The sequence below is a fragment of the Bombus impatiens genome, unplaced genomic scaffold, assembly GCF_000188095.3.
Source record: "Bombus impatiens unplaced genomic scaffold, BIMP_2.2 scf_0637, whole genome shotgun sequence".
NCBI lineage: Eukaryota > Metazoa > Arthropoda > Insecta > Hymenoptera > Apidae > Bombus > Bombus impatiens.
In genome coordinates, this window is record NT_177056.1 from 1,289,688 (window position 1) to 1,309,394 (window position 19,707).

The 19,707-nt window shown below is 36.5% G+C and overlaps 1 protein-coding gene across 15 annotated transcripts in view; it reads right to left on the reverse strand.

Annotated features, from left to right (window-relative positions):
• The window catches only part of LOC100746626 (cAMP-specific 3',5'-cyclic phosphodiesterase), a 370,153-nt gene that overhangs the window by 77,065 nt on the left and 273,381 nt on the right, over positions 1–19,707 (reverse strand). For 10 of the 15 annotated variants that reach the window (XM_033322388.1, XM_012389106.3, XM_033322389.1 and 7 more), the window contains 3 exons: positions 10,127–10,309; positions 8,027–8,059; positions 6,390–6,410 (listed from right to left, as the gene is read on the reverse strand). In XM_033322388.1, coding sequence (XP_033178279.1) covers positions 6,390–6,410; positions 8,027–8,059; positions 10,127–10,309 — 237 coding nt within the window. Of the gene's footprint in view, positions 1–6,389; positions 6,411–8,026; positions 8,060–10,126; positions 10,310–14,135; positions 14,552–19,707 lie in introns of those variants that run through there. The other 5 variants (XM_024369675.2, XM_033322386.1, XM_012389096.3 and 2 more) reach the window with 5 other exon arrangements.

The following is a 19,707-nucleotide window of genomic DNA, read 5'->3' on the forward strand; positions in this document are numbered from 1 at the left end:
GAAATACTTGACGCTGGATCCAAGTTAGTCCGAAAATAAATCACACTGAATCGGAATAACCTCAAAATACTTCACCAGGGATAAAAATAGTCTGAGAATAATTCACAATCCCGAAATAATCCGCTCTAAGACAAACCAGTCCGAAAATAATTTACTCTCGGGCAAAATCAATCCCGTGACACATTACGTTGAATGGAGATAAATCGCAAACACCTTACGTTGAATCGAAGTAATCCGAGAGCAGATCACACCGTTATTAATGAAAATAATTGGTGAAAATGTTTCACGCTAAATTGAAATAACGCGAGAACACCTTACGCTGAATTAATAAAATAATCGCAAGATATTTTTCAAGTGAAATAAACGTCGCGTAAAGACTTCAAGAGAACGGGAATACGTGTTACGAGAAACAAGAAGCAAACAAGTGGCAATAAATTACAAGTGGCTATAAAAGTGGCGTAAAATCTTTGAAAAGTCGCGCAACGACATTGATTTCGCGAGAACGCGCAATGCTGATCGTTGACCAGCTGTTCTGGTCGTTCACGGAGAACGGAAACGACTGTACTGGCGGACATTAATTCCCGCCACAGTGATTACCACGTACGATACACACACGCGTCTACCTCTATTCACAAATGACACTTGTCTTGACGCAGAAACTGGCTGGTCGTTATTTTAATGAACGCGTCAATCGGCCTCAATTCCACGGATTCTTCGACTGTAACTCTCTGGACCGTAAAACCGCCATCACGATGAGCGAATAGTTGTTCTCAAGGTCGAATTGAAAACATCATTCGCAATCCTGCGAAATTGACAGCTGTGGTTTCGTCGTAACGAACTTGTCCATTTCCAAGGTATTGTTCTCTTCACTCATGACAGTTCGGTTTTCGGTTAGGTTGACGATTTCAATGACAATTTGTAACATGATCAGAGTTAGGTGGAATCGTTGTAAACCCGAAAATAACGATATTATAAATGAAGTTAGTTTGGCGATCAATATCTTGTTAAGGAAATATATTTGTAAGAAATTTCATTGGCAAAATTTACGCTTTTTTTTCAATTATTTAAAGATCTAATAATAACGTGTTAGACGAAGTTATTTGAATATCTAACGCGTTTAAAAAATAAATATTCTTTGTTAAGGAAATATTTCTAAGGAATTTCCGTTTCATCTCTTTCCCAGAAGTCACGTGAAAATCTCTGGAAGAAAATCTAACAACGATAATAACGTTTAAAAGCGTTAAAAAATTCAAAAGCAATGAGCACGTCGTAGATGCAATTATTTGAATATTTAAAACGATCTTGCAGAAACATTGTTTACGAATTTCGTTTAAAAAACGGATTCGATTTAAAAATCCACTCAGTAGCATCCGGAAATTTAGCGTTCAAACGCGTTTGACCAAAAGCGAATTAGCGACGACCACCGATCGTTGATCGATCGAAATCGGTTTCGAAAACCTGGATATTATGCAAACGTAGTTGGAAAATAAATCGCACAGCGTATAGTGGCCGCTCGAACGTGTCCAATCGCTGTTTTCCCATCGTCCATTGGTCAATATTGATTTTCCGGAAGGAATTCAGCTACAGCCACGTTGCACGCTCACGTTCCTAACATTTGAAGGCAACCTGTGACTCGTTAACGCGTGGAAAATAACTTTTCCTAATGTACACTTGACTCGGAAAAATCTCGGAAATTTTTCAAATGAACATTCGTTTATATTATATAATAAACGAATTAAAAATTAAGAATAAAAGTTTAATAAAAATATCTGCTAGCCATCGACGGTCGGAGACAATTTCGAAAGAACATAGAAAAAGGAGAAACGCAAACAATTTCTCGTACAAATTACCAACTTGTATCGGTGATGCTTGCTTTTCGTTTTTATTAAATCTGTCTTTTTTTTCTCTCTGCTACTTTGAATAAACGGCAAGCGTATTTGTAATTTTATAATTTGTTGTTTTACGCCATTTATGCTAAGATGTAGCGTCGGTCAAACGGCTTTGAATTCAAATTAAACGCTGTTTTCCCTACTGCGTTGGACTTCAACTACGTTTCAATTTTCTCCAAGTCGAAAAACAAAACGTTCTACTCGCGTGTCGCAGCAATTCTACGAAGCTTTTCTTCTACACCCGGACGATACTCGCGATCTCTTCGACTTACATCGAATATTCGTTGCTATATTCGAACATCCGACGATGTCTATTCCAAGTATATGAAACTTAAGTACTTACGTAAGTACTAACCTATACCAAATACTAAATAATTCAAACTGTTCGATTCACGGCCTACATATTTTATCTTCGAAATTGAATTCAAAGTACGCGATCCATCGAACGTACACCGAGATACCCGGGAAAATTTCCTTAATTTCTCTTAATTTTCATCAAATCCTGAGAATAAATATGCTTCTAACTGTTTTCGTCGCTTTGATCAAAATATACGTTCAGGCAAGTAACAAAATGGAAATATTTTATAGAGCGCGCGAAACATTGTCGTAAAAATGTAGAAAATGTTGGAAATAAACGTCAATTTAAGAAAAGGAAATATTTCTCTACATATATGCGCCACGTCAAACGATATTCAAATAATTTCTGAAACGATAGCTACGAGAATTTTCTCCTCCTGTTGATCAATTTAATTATATGTTATTCGATAGCACGCTATTTATAGAAACGTACACGTTTTATTATCAATCTACAGCAACGCAATATTGTCAACAATGCTATTAAATTGCCACAAGGTTTTGCATAACGTAGTAATTAACCAAGCTCATCCGGCCTGATTGCCGTCGTTACAAGAAACCACGAAACAGTTCACGATGAATAAACAAATTGTCTAGCCGAGGGAGGCACGTTTACAAAGACTTTCTCGACAAGAATTCATCGTTTACCGTTTGCTGCGTTTTATTCGGTAGATGTGCAGCATGTGCTGTTTAAATGAAAAGGTTCGCATATGCGGGTAAATACGAACGATACGAAAAAATGTACGAGACGAAAGTTGTATGACAAAGATGGGCACGTACTGTGCTTTTATCTGTTGTACCTTGCAACGATTTTGAAACTGCCGTAAACGCGACGTTACGACTTCCCAATGGATACTACCACATTTTATCAGATACTGCGATAGTTGACGTTCAAACGCTACGAACCTGTGTCTTTCGCACCAATCCGCTATCGATTTAAACTCGACAGGGCGATACAGCGAACGACTTGAAGCGACTTCTGGAAACATCAGAAAATTACAACCTTGCGTTATCGGCAACGTTATACCAGCGTTATGAAAAACGTCTTTCATGCTGTACCATGGCATATCGAATTCTAAAGTTCGCGCGTTACGAGTTTGCAGCGTTTCGAGAACGTGCGAACGTCAGCTACGGGAATATTTAAGAAAAAAAAAAAAAAAATGGAGCTTCGCGTTTGAAAATTCGAATATCGCGTTTGCAGGACGTTCCAAGATGATCGGAGAGCGAAGCAGATAAAAAGCAGAATACGTGTCTCTCGACACCATACAACTTTTATCCGAAATATTATTTCGTAACATTCGTATTTTTGCAGGTGTTGCAACATTCCCGGTGAAACAGTGACACACAGTATAGAAAATGATAAATGCATGATAAATCAATTTAATCTGCCTCGATTTAGACTTGGTCTACTCCTTTGCTTACACAGCTTTACAATGCACGTGATTTAAAAAATATTTATAAAAAGATTTCTCACGCGTATCTGCTAGGTGAACCGCGACCTCCGCATGCTGGTTAATTAATGGTTCGCAACAGTCGACCTAATTAATTGAACTTTAATACGCTTTAGTGGTTGTAAATTACAACGAAAAAAAAAGAAGAAGAAAAGAAATAAGAAGAAGAAAAAGTTCGATCGAGACACAGGCTATTTACGGATAAAAATCGCGATGAAATATTCGGATGGAGAATGAGGATGGAAATTTCAGACGGTTGCCTGGGGTTTAGAAGACTAAGAAGGAAGACTATAACTCGTCACGAAAATTGATGTTACGTAAAAGCGTAGAAACGAAGCAGAAGACGGTTCTTTCATGGCGGCCGTTAAAGCGTAATTGCTCGCGACAGCCTCGTAAACATCTCGTCTCTCGAGTATTTTGCGCGCCCGTAATTAACGCGCGCCTTTCCTCTTCCTATTGTTCGCCATGCAATCTCGTCAACATCGCGTCAATATCCGCGTAACTTTCCCGCTTTGACCTGTGCGCTTCGTAAAATTTCGTTTCTCTGCGATCTGAAACCACTCGACTAAGAACGAAACGCCGCCAGCAATTGTAGAAATCGCGTGCTTATCGTTGGAAAACTTACGAAGGATCTTTAAAGCAAAGGTTTGTCAGGAACGTTGGAAGAAGATTTTACGATGCCACAAAATCCAGGAAAAATGAAACAGGTAGAAGACGAATGGTTGAAAGGGAACTACGTGTTCCAGATAATATTCTCTTGGCGCGTGAATTTTCCACAGCGCTACTTTCTTCAAATCCTCTCGTCGCTCTACGGAAAAATGTATCAGGCTGACGTGGTTTGACACTGATCGGTTTAGAAGACATTTTGACTTTGATTCTGTAGAATTTGTCACATGCGAGACAAAGAAAACGATTTTGTCGTTAACAGGACCATAAGTAACGAAGTGCCGCGTCACTCTACGTTTCTTCTTGTTCCTCGTGTCCCACGGAATCAAAGTTGAAGTATCTTTCAAGCTAATCGCTTCTCCGTCGTGTTACCCTAATTTTATTGGATCGGCAACTAAGTGGTATTGACAAAATCCGCAATCATTTAGTTGCCAAGCCAATATACCACTTGTCTAAATTGTAAGAAACTGATAGGACCGAGTCATAACGAATAACGCGACTAAATTATGACAGCTAATGTGTAACGATGTAACGCAATCGAAATGGTCAAAGAGGAAAATATCAATGTTTAAAAACTGAAGCGATAAAACGCGAAAACCTGGCTGCCGAAAAATTAAAAAATGCACGAACGATGCAAATTCTTCCGCGAAACTGGACACGAGAGTGGCGATAATCCGGCTACGACAGATGGAGCGAAGCGAACACTCGGCACGCTGTTTGCTCTCGTCGAGATAAAAATATTTACACGCGGTGCACTCGCTGCTGCACTCGATGCACCGTGAAGATATTTACAGCCCTGGGTATCCGTGATACTGTCTCGATTAATATCGAATTTTATCGCTGTTTCGTCTCTCTCCAGCTTTTAAACGACGTTCCGAATTTACTTTTCATATACACGTTTGATAAAAAGTCTTCTATTTTTCCTTATTTACTTTAATCAACGTTCCAAGTTTGTATTTTTTCGATGCTGAATTCTAATCGCACGATTCTTTGCAAGTAAATGGAAAAACGAATATTACTCAATTATTGAAACAAAGGATAATAATCATTAAGCAAAGAACGATGATTTCGTCGCTTAAGAAACGACGATCTCGTTAATTAAGGAAGGATGATTTTATTATTTGAAAAAACGAGGGAACAACGTTAGCTACTTTGCGAAAGATTAAGAAGACAAATTTTCTAGAATTTAGATAGGAAATTCTTTGAAAGTTCGATAATAGTTTCCACCCCACCCGCCTCCGCCGCCCAACTTCAATGACGATCCTTTAAGCTCCGGTAAATTCCCTTTTTTAAACCTCATCCTCCTACACTTCGCCTCCGTGTCCTTTTGTTTGAAAGTGTATCCTTGGAAAAAAGTGTATTATGATACCCATCGAAGTTGTCTTTCAGTCTGCTACGAGATAGACAGAGAAGATTATAGGGTTCCAATAAAACGGAAACTTGGAAGCTCGGATAAGAAACTGACCTATAAAGAATATATTACAGTCAGCTTATACCTCGATTATTTTCTTAAATGCCAAAGTAATACGATTATAATGTTTATAAAACAAACAATCGCCAGCCCTTTGTTTATTTATTTATAACGATAAACGTGTAAAAAATCCTGCAGGAAATCCGATAGAAAAATATTCCTTGACACGGTTATGTTTCAAAAATATACACGTCTTCTCAGGGACATGAAACGATTATGTTTGAAAAGATATACGTGTTTTCTTCTTCTAGAATTTCTTCCACAGTCAAGTTGAAAGTTGCCAGAGAAAGATGGTGAATTATAAAAAAAAAAAAAAAAATACAGGAAAACTCACAACCTGTCAATTGTCGAGAGATAATTATTTATTTGCACGTAGTACAGCCGGAAGACCAAAGATCGCATCGCTCATGGGATGTCCTGATATATTAAAAAAAATGCACGTGTCTTCAAAAAAAAAAAAGTCACGCGTCATCCATTTTCAGGTGTACAGTTTGCACCAACAAACCGTTGTTGGTTGCAGCATACTGCATACTGAAATTACGTAATAATGCGACTTACCTACTGGGATCTGTTGAAACCCTGAAAATGACAATTCGTTTTTATTCGAGAACCTTCTACTATAATCGTCGCATGCCGTTAATTAGTTACGTTAATAAACGCAGCCTAAACAATTCCACTCTCGTCCCTACGTTTATCTCTACTTGTTACTTTTCCAACAATTTCACTACCAAATTTTTCCCTCTTTTTTTTTTACAACTTTTTTTCCCGCCATTTTCTTTCGTACAGAACGACGAACAACGAAACAAAAAAAGTTACAAAGGAGGAAGATTAAAGTATCCGTACAATCGATATACGCCAATTATTTTCAAACTCGTTCATCGGGGAATTCGTTTGGCTGTGTGGGTGTAATTCTCCCTTTTATTCCTTTCTGCTATTTGTTTATCGTGATACAAAATAGGAGGGAAAATGTGGAACAATGCACGTGTATCGTCTCGTGTAGCCGCGCGTGTTCGTAAGCATCGATTTTATCAGCGCGATTCTGCCATGTGCCTTCGCGAGAAATCCATTTACAACGCAAGTCTCCGGGGATTAATCTTTACCAGAAATCGAAAAACAGAACAAAAGAAAACAGAGATCCGAACGTCCAATAAGAAATCTGAAATCGATCGCTGTTACTTCTAATTGCTAATTGCGTGTTTCTACTTTGAACAACGTATAATTAATGTTCGTCAAAAAATTGTTACAACGGAAAATAATGGTAACTGGATCGTGTTATGCAGAAAGGAACCATTCCACGAATGTTCAAAATTTAGATACGAATCTTGAAAAATTGAAATTGTAGAGCGGATAGAGTTGCAAATTTTCATGTATCATAATAAAACTGAAGATTATCCTGCAAATTTATATCTTTTTTTATTTGAGAAAAAAGAGAGAGAATATTTCGAGAAACAGTTTGCGTAGTTAAATTTGTTATTAAAATATAGACAACTTTTTTTCGAAAGATATTTTCCTACTCTGTATAGTTTGCAAAATATTCGAAAAAAACATCGCATTAGGTTAACGATTATGTTAACAACATGACGTTTTTCCTTCTAGACTTTGTAATTTACCTTCACTCCTTAATTATAGAGTACAAAAATAAAAAAAAGATACAACTTAAATATTTCTTAAAGGTTGAAAACTGACACGGTTGAAAATAAAAAAAAAATAATTAAGATAACAGTGAGAATTATTCAGCGAATGAACTGATTATTTCCTGCACAACAGATCGCGATTCTAATCTACCAAATTATTGAAACGAAAGCAAAGATGATGGCAAAGAAAAATCGACTGAAAGCACGCCACAAAGTAACTCAACAGGTAACTGAACTACTCAGCTCGAAAATTATATATGTATATGGCAGAATTTCTTTTTTTCTCTTTTCCTTTTTCTCTTTTCTTTCGGATAGCGAACGGTTCCATGCACTTTAGCCAACCCCTGTTTCGTTCGCTATATGTGTGTGACAGAGAAAGAGAAAAAGGAAACGGTTAAAGAGGCAGCGAATCGAATCGAATCGGATCGATTTAATAGCGATCGTAATTATCGTGGCGAGGGGTGTCGATTAGTTTTGTAAGTGTGTTTCTGTGGCTAGATGTATATGTGAAGTGAAACGAGAGAAACTGATATATAATATATAATAGGATCGTGTACATACGGTCGCTCCATAACAACCTCTGCTTCTTTGTATCTGCAACCCAAGGATCACAAATATGATTCGCATTATCACACCCCGCACCCGTTCATTGCGATTTAAAAAATAAGAAAAAAAAGAAATAGATTCTTTTCCGTTGCGTGCAACAAGGCGTGAATGCTCGGAATAAAAAGATAAAATATCTCTGAAAGAATTTTTATTATTTTTACGATCGATTATATTATGGAAAATAATCTTTGGAAGACGAAAAACTACCAACTTAAAAATTTCCGTACGAATATCTTTCCAAATTTTTTCTTTTGTAGAAATGAATTGTAATCTAAAAATTTGTATATAGAAATTTGTCCAATTTACAGGTATTACATTTTCTATCGATTTTTCCACGCAGTTTAGTTTTTCAGGATTTTCATCCTTGTTTAACAGAGCAGGGAGTATATTTCTTTTTATTGCAAGACATTCGCAATATATTTTCACAACCTTGCTGCAATTTTATATACAAAGACTACAAACAAGTGATGTAATAAAAAATAGAAGATAGAAACATATGTTAAGCATCAACACCATAGAAAGCTACGATATTTTATCAAGCTACACTAAGAGGAAGAGAGATCGCAGACTGTTCTTGCACAATTATTAATATTGGCACGAATACGCTGTGATAGGATGCATCATTCGATTATTTATATTCAAAAACCAGAATTGCGGAAGAATAAAGATTTCTATGTAGAATATTATTCCTGATTATAGTGATAATTCTGTTAAGTGAACTCTTTTCGAATGCAAGACACGTTTCACACATGCGTGGTTGGATATAAAAATTTGTAAAGCAAGAAATTTTTATCTTGGAGGCAGTAGAATTAACGTGATCATGGTCAGATATTCAAAAAATTGACTACCGTATGTATTTGTCTTATCCTTTCTCTCGATATATCGCTCATAAGATACTTTACAATACCGACAAACCAGTCGTCGGTTCATTGAAATACTCACGACGCTCTCAACATGGCATAACCATGAAAACAACACGATTCCTACTTTATCATTGTCGATAAATGCAGTCAATTGCGTCTGAAACTACGATTATCGGCACAATCTACATTACCGACATAATTAAAGTTACATTTACAGTCGGTACAATAAAGTTTGAATAGCCGATAATGCAGATTCAAGTTATACAAAGTTGCTTCGTACAATTAATCCCAGGACAGTGTTTGATTCTAACGATTAAGAGAGTTACATAGTTTAATCAATCGATAAAATAATAGTGGATACACGCAAATCCAACGTTCGATATCTAATTCCGTTCAATTATTCATGAACAGGCGGCGCATTACGTTACAACAGGCCAATTATCACGGTCGTGTTTACAAATGACTTCATTAACGGCATCGTGTCAAGAGGAATTCGTAATTCACGTGGGCGTAAATTATACCAAGTTCGTTTCATTACCAGCTATAGTTTGCCGTTGAATAACCAGTAATTAGGAATTTCGCGCGACCGCGCGCCAATCGCCAAATTACTTCAATACGTCAATCAGTGTAAATACATAATTAATTCTAGACGAAACATTATTTCTCTATCGGATGAAGTACCAAATGAGTTTAGAAGTTTTTGATGATCCGTTGTTTAATTCTACCTATTATTAATACTTCTTTCGAGATATTTAAATGCAAACTCACGAAACCAAATATCTTCTACGCCGAATTAAACAATTTACGAATAATTTACTCGAGTTTCCAAAGCCCAGAAAATTGTGATTATACAACGAATTCATTCGTTATCCAAAATATAAAAATTCTGCTGTATTTCGTTCGATTAAAATGCAAAGTATCCGGTGTCTGACCATAACCGACCATTTCTACTGCAATACAATTTACATAACGAGGTCTGCAGTTTCTATTAGATGGAAAATTTATCTGATCGAAGCTGAACAATCACGATCACAAACCGAACACCGTATCAACAATCCGACATTCCCAATTCATTATTTACAAGGTTAGATCTCCGTTATCCCGACACAGAGAAAAAGATTAAAAAATAAAAAATATTTTCCTCGAGTCGAGATAAGGACCTAAAGCAGAAAGCATAGTTTCATAGGCTCACCTTTCACTTGCGATCGAACTGTTCCGAGACATCGACTTTGGTGACATGTCGAAGTCGCTGTCGCTGCGATATAGGAAGCTTTCTCGTCGTTGTGGCTGTTGCAGCACCAAACTTGGATTCTGCGATGCGTTGTCGCCCGTAGCGCTGCTGTCTGCCTTTGAGCTTCCATTTCCCACGTCGAAACTGTTAACAGAAAAGAAAACGATCCTTAAGCATATTTTCCTTTGTTTTTCCTCTTACTTCGTGCAAATTTTAAGGGATAATTTTTACAAATTCTTAAACATACTTCTTTCTTTTATTTCACGAATGATTTTAGCGTGTAATCTTCATCTAATGTATTCGATTCGGTTATAACCGATTTATGAGAAATTTGCAATGACACGAGATTACAAATTTGAAGCTTCGGCAGATGAATAAATTTGTAATATTTTTTGAACGATTAAATTAACAACTGAAATATTTTCAATTAATAAAGTAGAATCGTGTTCGACATTTAGTCAAAATTAAACGGAAGCATCATATTTGTTCCCAGAGACTATCTAAATTAAAATAAATAGAATGAAAACACGCTATATTTAAACGAGAATATCCTGTTACGAAAAGTTCAGCAATTATTTTACCCAACATAGAAAATAATTAACATATAGTGTTCAAGTCAGACTGTATACACTTTGTCTTCAGTCACAACTTTCGCAACAAACTTCTATTAGAATTTTCAGCAAGTTACGAAGCTTCTAAGAGCAACACATCTTCGTCGTTGCATATCGTCGATATAAATAGCTTTTAAAGTATACTGGTCGAATATCTTCGTTATAGCAACGATGGTGTCTCCTTGCATCTCCAACAGGCATCGAATTTAATTTTCTTCAGGCTACGTTCGACAAATGTACGTGGTTAAGCTACACGTTATATGGATACACATTTTTCATGTCCCGTCGTTCATCTATCGCAAAAAATACACTATATCTTATACGTCCACTTTGTTTATAAGGAACCAAATTTATGAAAATTGGTCGATGAGATTGGAAAGTAAAAGTTGGTTTAAAGTGCAGTTACCGGAATAATTCTAAACGCGTAAATCGAAAAGGTTGAACGTTTTACCTAAAACGATAGAAAGCTGGAATTAGAAGACGAATCGAAAAGCGCGTTGTGAAATTAATTTAAATTTCTCAGAAACTTTGCACGACGAAAATTCGAGGAAAATTCGTTCGTTTCGCATCTATTAGCAAACTACCAGAGTACAGAAGCGTCTCTTAAAATTCCAGACAGCGTAACTAGACGAAGAAAAAAATTATACAGAGAGCAGCTGATTAACAATTCAAAACGCGTAGATGGCAATTTTAATGAAAATTTTGCAGAAATTACACGCAACGAAATGAAAATTCATGGAGATGAATCTAATTCCGATCTTCTCAGACAAACTGCGCCCGAACGTGTCATGAAATAATTATCCGTCATAGTAATCGGCGTGATCGTTATCAATTTGCTCGTTAGACGGGCCTAATTAACTAAATGGCTTGATTAACATTTTTTCGTTCACATGATCGTCGATGTTGACCAGAAACCACGTCTCGTCTTCCTGCTCTCGATAATCGTCATTACGTGTCATTATGTAAGCTACGATTAATTCCACGGCCTTGCTATTCAATCGCTAAATAGTGACCACAGAAAAAGAGAACGCCAATAAGCGTCCCTTGTTTCATTTCGTCTCACTCCGAATTCTTTTTAACGGCCAAATTGTTATAATTTTTATTAAATAACAGTTACGTAAGTTTGTCAACTTTTCGTGTAATTGTAATCTGATTTATTTAAATGGGGAAATTGTAACGATGTTCGATGTTTCAATTTTTAAGCGAAAAATAGTTTATTAATCGAGCGAAGCGTTAATAATTTTATTTAAATCCCTTCGAAACATTGTAAGAGAATTTCTACGATTTTTACGAATTAAATAAAAAGAAATGAAATTTATCAGTTAATGCAACGTTGCATAGAGAATTAAGAAGAAAGGAAGAAATTTCCAAGGTTCTAGGATTATTAATATTAATCCCATGTAATATTTAACAATTGAAGTTAAGTTGAATATTCAAGGAATATTTGTTAACATTAAACAATCCGTGCTATCGTTATGAATCTTAAAAAAACCAGCGAAGAGAATTTTAAAACTAGTCCGTGCAATTTACAAATTCATATGAGATACCGAGTATGTGTCTGGCCACGACCGGACAATTCTACTTAACGCCAGACTCAACTTGCTCTCCAATCTTTCAACGTTTAACTCTCGTATTTCAATCTAAATACACGCTCGACTACCTTATATTACGTTTCAGACGTCTTACAGACAGCATTAACCAAATCATCGCTAATAACACTTTAAATAAACCAACAAAAAGATTAGAACCTGCAAAGCGATAAACGTTTCGTTATAATTGATCGTAAAATTGCGGAAATTGAAATCGCATGACCCAATAATAATTATTAAAAATTGCTCCGAACATTTCATTATTTTGCAGCAAGTCCTGCGGACGGAAAAATTCTATAAAAAGAAATCTTCAAAGAGATTGTTTCTAGACATGAACCAGCTGAAAGAAGACCTGTTGCGAGGAATGCTTGCCTGGGCAAACTCATCGGGACAATCTTGGCGTTTATCTACGGCACGGCCAAGCCTCAACAGCTAATATTGGTTTTTCGAGCAGGGCCGCCAATAAAAAAGTGATTAAAAGCCACTTCCGTTTCGCGGCTGCCGCACCCGTAACACGTTATGTAAAACACATTGAGTAATGGTTAAAGGCAACGCTATCGATTGGCGTGGCAAGTGCATTGTGACGCAAAGCTCAAACTCGAATGACTATATACAGGGTGGTTGGTAACTGGTGGTACAAGCGGAAAGGGGGTGATTCTACGCGAAAAAAGAAGTCGAAAATATAGAATAAAAAAATTTTTTTTTAATTTTTCCATCGAGACAACGATCTACAGTGAGATCCGTTATAATGTACCGGACGCGTACCGAGCGCAAATTCAAAGTCGATTGTCTCGAAAACAAAGCCTCGAACGAAAAATTGTTATTCAATATTTTCGACTTCTTTTTTCGCCTAGAATCACCCCCTTTCCGTTTGTACCACCAGTTACCAACCACCCTGTATATCTGCTCGATAAATAATATATTCGTTGATAAATTAATCGATCAAATTAATGTTTGCACGGGAACAACGACTTAATTGTTTCAGATTTATCCGGTTAGTTCGATATACGGATAAATATGTGTACAGAGAACCAGAAGCAATTTATCCTGGTCGATAGTTAAATGTAACGATCGTTGGGCGAAACTACGATATGAATCTCCTTCGATCACGAATCGTTCTCGATTAGGTTAATTGCTCGTATAGTTTCTATTCTCTGCCTTGCTCTTAGATCGCTTTACGACTAATTAAAAGGGATCATTGGTCTGCTCATTATTTCCAGCTCATTTCCTAATAGATTCTTTCGCCAGCAAAGGCCAAAGGATCAGGTCTTTAACTGAACTTTCTAACGCAGTACAAATGAATTTCACGTTTGTTCACCGATACACACGTTTCATACAACAGCTTCGATTATATTATTTTAATTACGAATAACGATGCCAAAATACCTAGCCAATTTCCCCCTCCCTCTCAATTTGCACCTACTGTATATCGGTTCTAAAATTTCATTTTCGTCACTGTCTCTGTTACTCACTGTCCATAACAGCATTCCTAAAAAAATTGTTTCTTTTTTTTTTGCTGTCGATGTAATGCCAAATTATCCGGCCAATGTTTCTTCCTAAACTATATTCTTTCTATAAATATTCTTCTCTTCCGCAGGAAGACAGAAATCGAAGATAAAAAACATTTGAAATATTAAACACAATATTGAACGTATCATTTATGCAATACCATAAATACAATAGTTCTATGAATAACGCAATGGCGATTATTTCTTTGAAGAAGACAAATTTTTCTTGATAAATAATACGTTAAATCGTTTGGAAACTTACGGAACAGCGACGTAGACCAATTTTGGATGAGGTTTCGTCCTGGATAACGTGGACACGCAACCGCTGTGCCTTCTGAACGAAGTAAGCGGAAGCGTCACTTTCATCGTGCCAGAATCTCGGCGCGCCAATTTCAAGGACACGTCGCATGGTACGAAAATAGGATAATCATTCATCTTGTTCTTACGATCTAACGAAAGATCCTTTTTTCATAAATGATATAATTTCTCTCGCTTAAACCATCGCTCTATGCTCGGACAGTTTTAAACGCTTTTTCCACTTATTACATTTCTCCGATTTTCCATGTATATACAGCACTGTTTTCCTTCCGTTTTACAGCTGTTGTTCTTGTCTAGGAATTTTGTCCGACCTCGACGAATCGAAGGAAGAGTTTCATTCGCTGAAGTTAATTTGAAAAGTTTGCCTGAGTTTTATCGAGCCCTTTCTGCTTCTTTACGACGAGCTTTTAGGTTTGCTTCGCCCTTTCGAAGTGGCTTTCTGAGAAGGTTTCGAGACTCTTGTTAATGAATTCTGTTTCCTAGTTAGTGAAAAACAAGTGGCAAGTTTATCATCTTCTTATAGAGGCTTTGTGCGCTGTCTATTCGCGTGGATTCTTCGTCCGTCTAATTGAAACTACGAAGGAATTCGAAGGATATTTACAATTTTCTTCCCGACTCGAAGAACAAAAAGCGAGAAAATATTCTATCGAGCAACGTTGAAACGTTCTTGCCATTATATAAATATCTTTCGTGCTACAACTTCTTATCGAACTTGTACTTGTGTTCAAAAAATGTTACTGCGTCGCAAGAAAATATTCCACATAATCCATTTGCCCGACCAATTTCCCGAAAAATAGAATTATACAGCGGTAAATAAAACTTCCATCGGCCATTCTGTGACAGTAATATTCGAGTTGATCTAGTTTCCTTGGGATATTATCGTTCCAAACACATATTCTTCCAAAAGGAAGCAATTTTCTAGAATTAGAAATCGACATTCTTCCAGTTTTCCAAGGAAAACAAGAGATATCGAAATAGACGAAGTTTTCGTCATTTATTCGATGATAAAGTTTCGGCTAATAATCGTCCAAAACATCGTTTATTATTCCATTCTTTTTTCTCAAAAAATTTCCTAAAAAATCGACTTTTTTCCTAAAAAAAAAAAAAAAAGGAAACGTCGACATCCAAAGAAACGACGCTTCATTGAAACGAATATTCGTTTGCTCTAATCCGAACTAATTGCGAAAAGTACCGCGGCCACTTAAAAAAATTCGCGATTTACTTTAATTGGCCTCGGCGAAAAAGACGGCCAAGTCTCACGGAAGTCGCGTGCGAGACAGAAACAGGAAACGAAGCTAATCGAACGGTACACGTTCAACGCGAAATTGCTTCGTCCCTTCTGGTATAACCGTGCGACGAAAATTCGCTGGACGTCGATTTCGATTTATCGAACAGTCGTAAAAAGATATTACGACGCCTATATGTTTGTCCATGAACGATTTTATATCGCCTAGCGTCTATAGGGAACACTTGAAACGGAATTTTTTTTCATGCGACTGTTTGCTCGTTTAATGACTTCCAACGTTTGCAAGAGAGAATAGGGGTGGATAGAAAAATAGACAAATCAATTTCATTCTATGGACTTGCTTTTCCAATTTTTTATTCCAGTAGAGCCTCGATACTTTCTTTTCTAACTACGACATTCGTATATTTACGATATCGATACTTTTTATTCCACTATTTTAATAGTATTCTATCAATTCGTTTTTTTTTTAATGCTATTGACACTGTTTTGCACCACAAATTTTTACATTTTCATCTTTTGACAATCAAAAAGACTTCTAACGTTTTTAGTAAATATTTAGTATTTATTTTTTAAGTAAATGTTTACGTAAAGTAAAACTATATATATATCTTGTATTTTACCTTCAAACTTAACGAATTCTTTCGGATCGAAAATAAATCAAACAGCCATTGTCATAGATATATCTCTTTTAAAATACGCGACTTATATATCTACGATGCATTCTATATTTCCAAACGCTATGAAATGCTTCGAATAGAAAAATGTATTTTGGCCGTGGAATCTCATGGTAAAGTAATAAAACCGCATAGAATTTATTTTTCTCGTATCGCGAATTAAAATCTCTTTCATAAGGAGACTATAGGCATATATCAAGCTTATCAAAATTTACTCCTCGACAAAGGAATCTCATTGAAAGACGGGAAGTTGATAAATTCCGTGGGAGAAGGTAGAATGATCCAAAACACCAGGCAAGGGAGAAATATTTCACCAATTTTAAATTCAAATCGCGCGCGTGGCAAAAATAAAGGGAACAACAAGTTGTTAGACGAGGAAGAACAAGAAAAATCCTACAGTCTCTTGTTTCTTCGCCCGAGAGGATGTGTCGTTTAGAAAAATTTTCCAAAACTTTGAAATTCTTCCTCTCTTTTACGTAAGCGGAATGGCAGATTCCGACAGAAAATACAGTCAAACGACGAGACGTAATTTCAATATGGAAGTATTCGCGAAAACAATTGTTCGGATATTTAATTAACGAGTCTGATAACGCGCGGTATCGTAAAGTAGAAGAAAACAACGTCGGAGGAATGATGTCACCAATAATTGCGGCTTTAAATGTGTCGCTCGTTGATTTATATATTTTGATAAAGACGCGAAAAACATGGAAAAGTACAGTGACGGACAGAAGGAGGTTTAAAATTCCTATTTCCCTACGAATACAACTATACCACTTTAACGGTAACTTTCTAATGAATATAACAACAGAATAAATTCTGAACATCTTTAATCGTTTTTCTCAAATAAATCAATTTTCTAAAATTGACCGCCACTGTATGTTTCGAAACGGAGGAATTTAACATTGCAACTATCAGATGTTGCCTGTTTTCACAGATACTAAAAGCATGCAAGTGTTCTTTATGAAATCAATATTTGCTATTGCAAATCCAATTTCTCCTAATTCGTGCCAATACGCAATACGAAAATATACTTCTTTCCTAAAAAATCATCGTCCACTATGTAATTTTTGATCGGTACAACAGCCAATCTTAGCTACCAGCTATCATCGACTTTCATAATATCAAGTTTCTTTTCAGTATTAAGTTTCTAGGCCGAATATTCCCTAAAATATATTTCTCTCCTCATCGTAATCGTCGTATCGGCTTTCAACTAACCTACCAATCTCAATTACAAGTTATTAATTATCAATTTTTACCAAAGCCCTCGATATCAAGTTTGCGCGCGAAATTCGACCAGAGAAATTGGAAACGTGGAAAGAGGAAATAGATACGCGTGAAGCGTTCTCTTCTTGTAATTCCCAAGCGACGCTCGCTCGCTCGCATACTGTGTAAAATATTTCACGCAACGTAAAATTCGTAGAAAGGCTGTTACAAATGGCGAAAGAAAAAAAGAGGCAAAGGGAGGCTGCGAAACGTGTATGCATCTTTCATGTCACGGTTTCGGTAACTCCCGCGGACTATAAAAAAAGAGCTCGCCGTGAGTTTGAAGGCGATGCCGCGCGTAAATACCATACTGCCGGTTTTCATCGAGGGACAAGCCGCTTCTCGAGGGAATATTCCTTCTTCACGAAAGAATTCTCAAAGCGTAGAGGAGCTACTTTTTGTCAAATTTATCCGATCTTTGATGTATTTCGTTTATACCAAACGTGATCCTTTCTAAGTATGTTTATCCTTTGGTTAAAATTAAGAAATTCAATTAAATTTACAATTGATCAGGTTACAATTTTCAAAGTTGAATCTAACATCGATTTGAAGCAAAAACATAAGCTTCCCGCGGCTTAAAAGAAAGCAGATATCTCGTTCCTTTGCAAGTGAAACTATTACCAACTTTCAGTTACCTTCCCTAGACTAACTCGGAAACAAGTCGTCTCTCTGTAAATAAATCAAACTCGGATTTAAGCTTGACATTGATATCCAACGAATATACAGCATGGGCCACGCGATTCTTTCTTCGACAAGGACGTCTTTTTTTAAATATCTCCATAACCAATTATTTTTTCACCATTTCACCGCGATGATTTTCCACGTACAGTGACGAGAAGGCATCTGTCTGTACGAAAAAAAGTGTACATTTCAATTTCTGGAAATAATGCAATCGTAGATTGCAGTTCTAAACAAAATTTATTACTTTTTGCACCATTCGTCTTTCTCTTTCGACATTTTTCAGCAACTACACCGGTAACAGAGTTATAGCCCGAAACGAACAAAATAAGAATTTTCTTTCTACTGGTTTACTACCTGCACCACGGTTATTACCAAATAATGCGTTGGAACGTCATCAAGCAACTACGATATCGTAAAATAGGATTTTTGGTAACATGGACTGACTGAAAGATATTGCAAATGAAATATATTGGTTTAGTGGAGAGTTAGCGAACAGGACCGCGAGAATAATTCGTGGGAAGATATTCGGGCAATTCTATTTCGTCCCTTTTTGATTATGAGTGGGTCCTTTCTGCATTAAACCATCCCCTCTAAGAATTTCTGGGATTTTTTAATCATTTTATTACATTTTACTGCCTTTGTGGTCGGCGCGGTTGGTAAGCTGGATCGCAGTTTAATCGAATATTGACGTTCCTTTTTTCGCGATATCGGTAGAAGACTTTGGCATTGAAAAGCTAAAATTGACATACTTTGCAGATTCGTTTATTACTCTCCTATTTTTAGACGTTTCTCTTTTCCAATATTAAGCTTGTACTAACAACTTTTCGCATTTACATTTAAAGTTAAATAAATTGGAAAAAAGTTCTCTTATTTTCCCATTTCCATATGTATGAACAATATGCAAAGGTTTGCGCGAAACTGAAAATTTTCCGATGGAAGACGTTTTCCATGAACCAGAGCTTACAAACACGCGGCGGAAAAATTTCTTTTACGTAAAACAAAACACACTTTACGACAAAGTACGTTTCATACGCACTGCAAATCAACGAACAGCCTTTTAACAAGTTCCCAGAACCTAGTTACGAGGAACATCGATCGTCGACGACCAAGTTGTACCAAACAGACTTAGAATTGGTCACAGGTTTCTCAGAAAAACTCGCACGTGTATATGCAATCTCTAGATCTAACCCAGCAAACTGCGAAACCTGCGTTCGTCAAATCATTGTCAAACACATCTTTCCACGTTGCTAGAAATACAATTACTCTGGCAACAAATACCAGATCAAAGAATCTTTGAACGAAGATCTCTGCGATAAAGATCAAATATCAAGCGTTTCCTTCACACTGAAAGACGTCTCGCTATTTAGAAAATCTAAATAGTAGTATTCTCGCCGCTCACATTGTCGACGCTGATAATAAGCAGCTGTTACGCTGCAGTTGACGCGACGTTAAGAAAGAAGAAGAGACGTAAAGAAGAATCTAAAGATATATTTATCGAAAAAAAATGATAATTTTAATAAATATCCATAGAAATGCATATTCTGCGAGATATTTCTACGAAGAAAAATTGTTAGGCGTTGTGAAACATATTAAAAGTTGCGATACGCCGACGCCGCTTGAACAAGTTATTCATAGACTGTGCAGAACTAAGT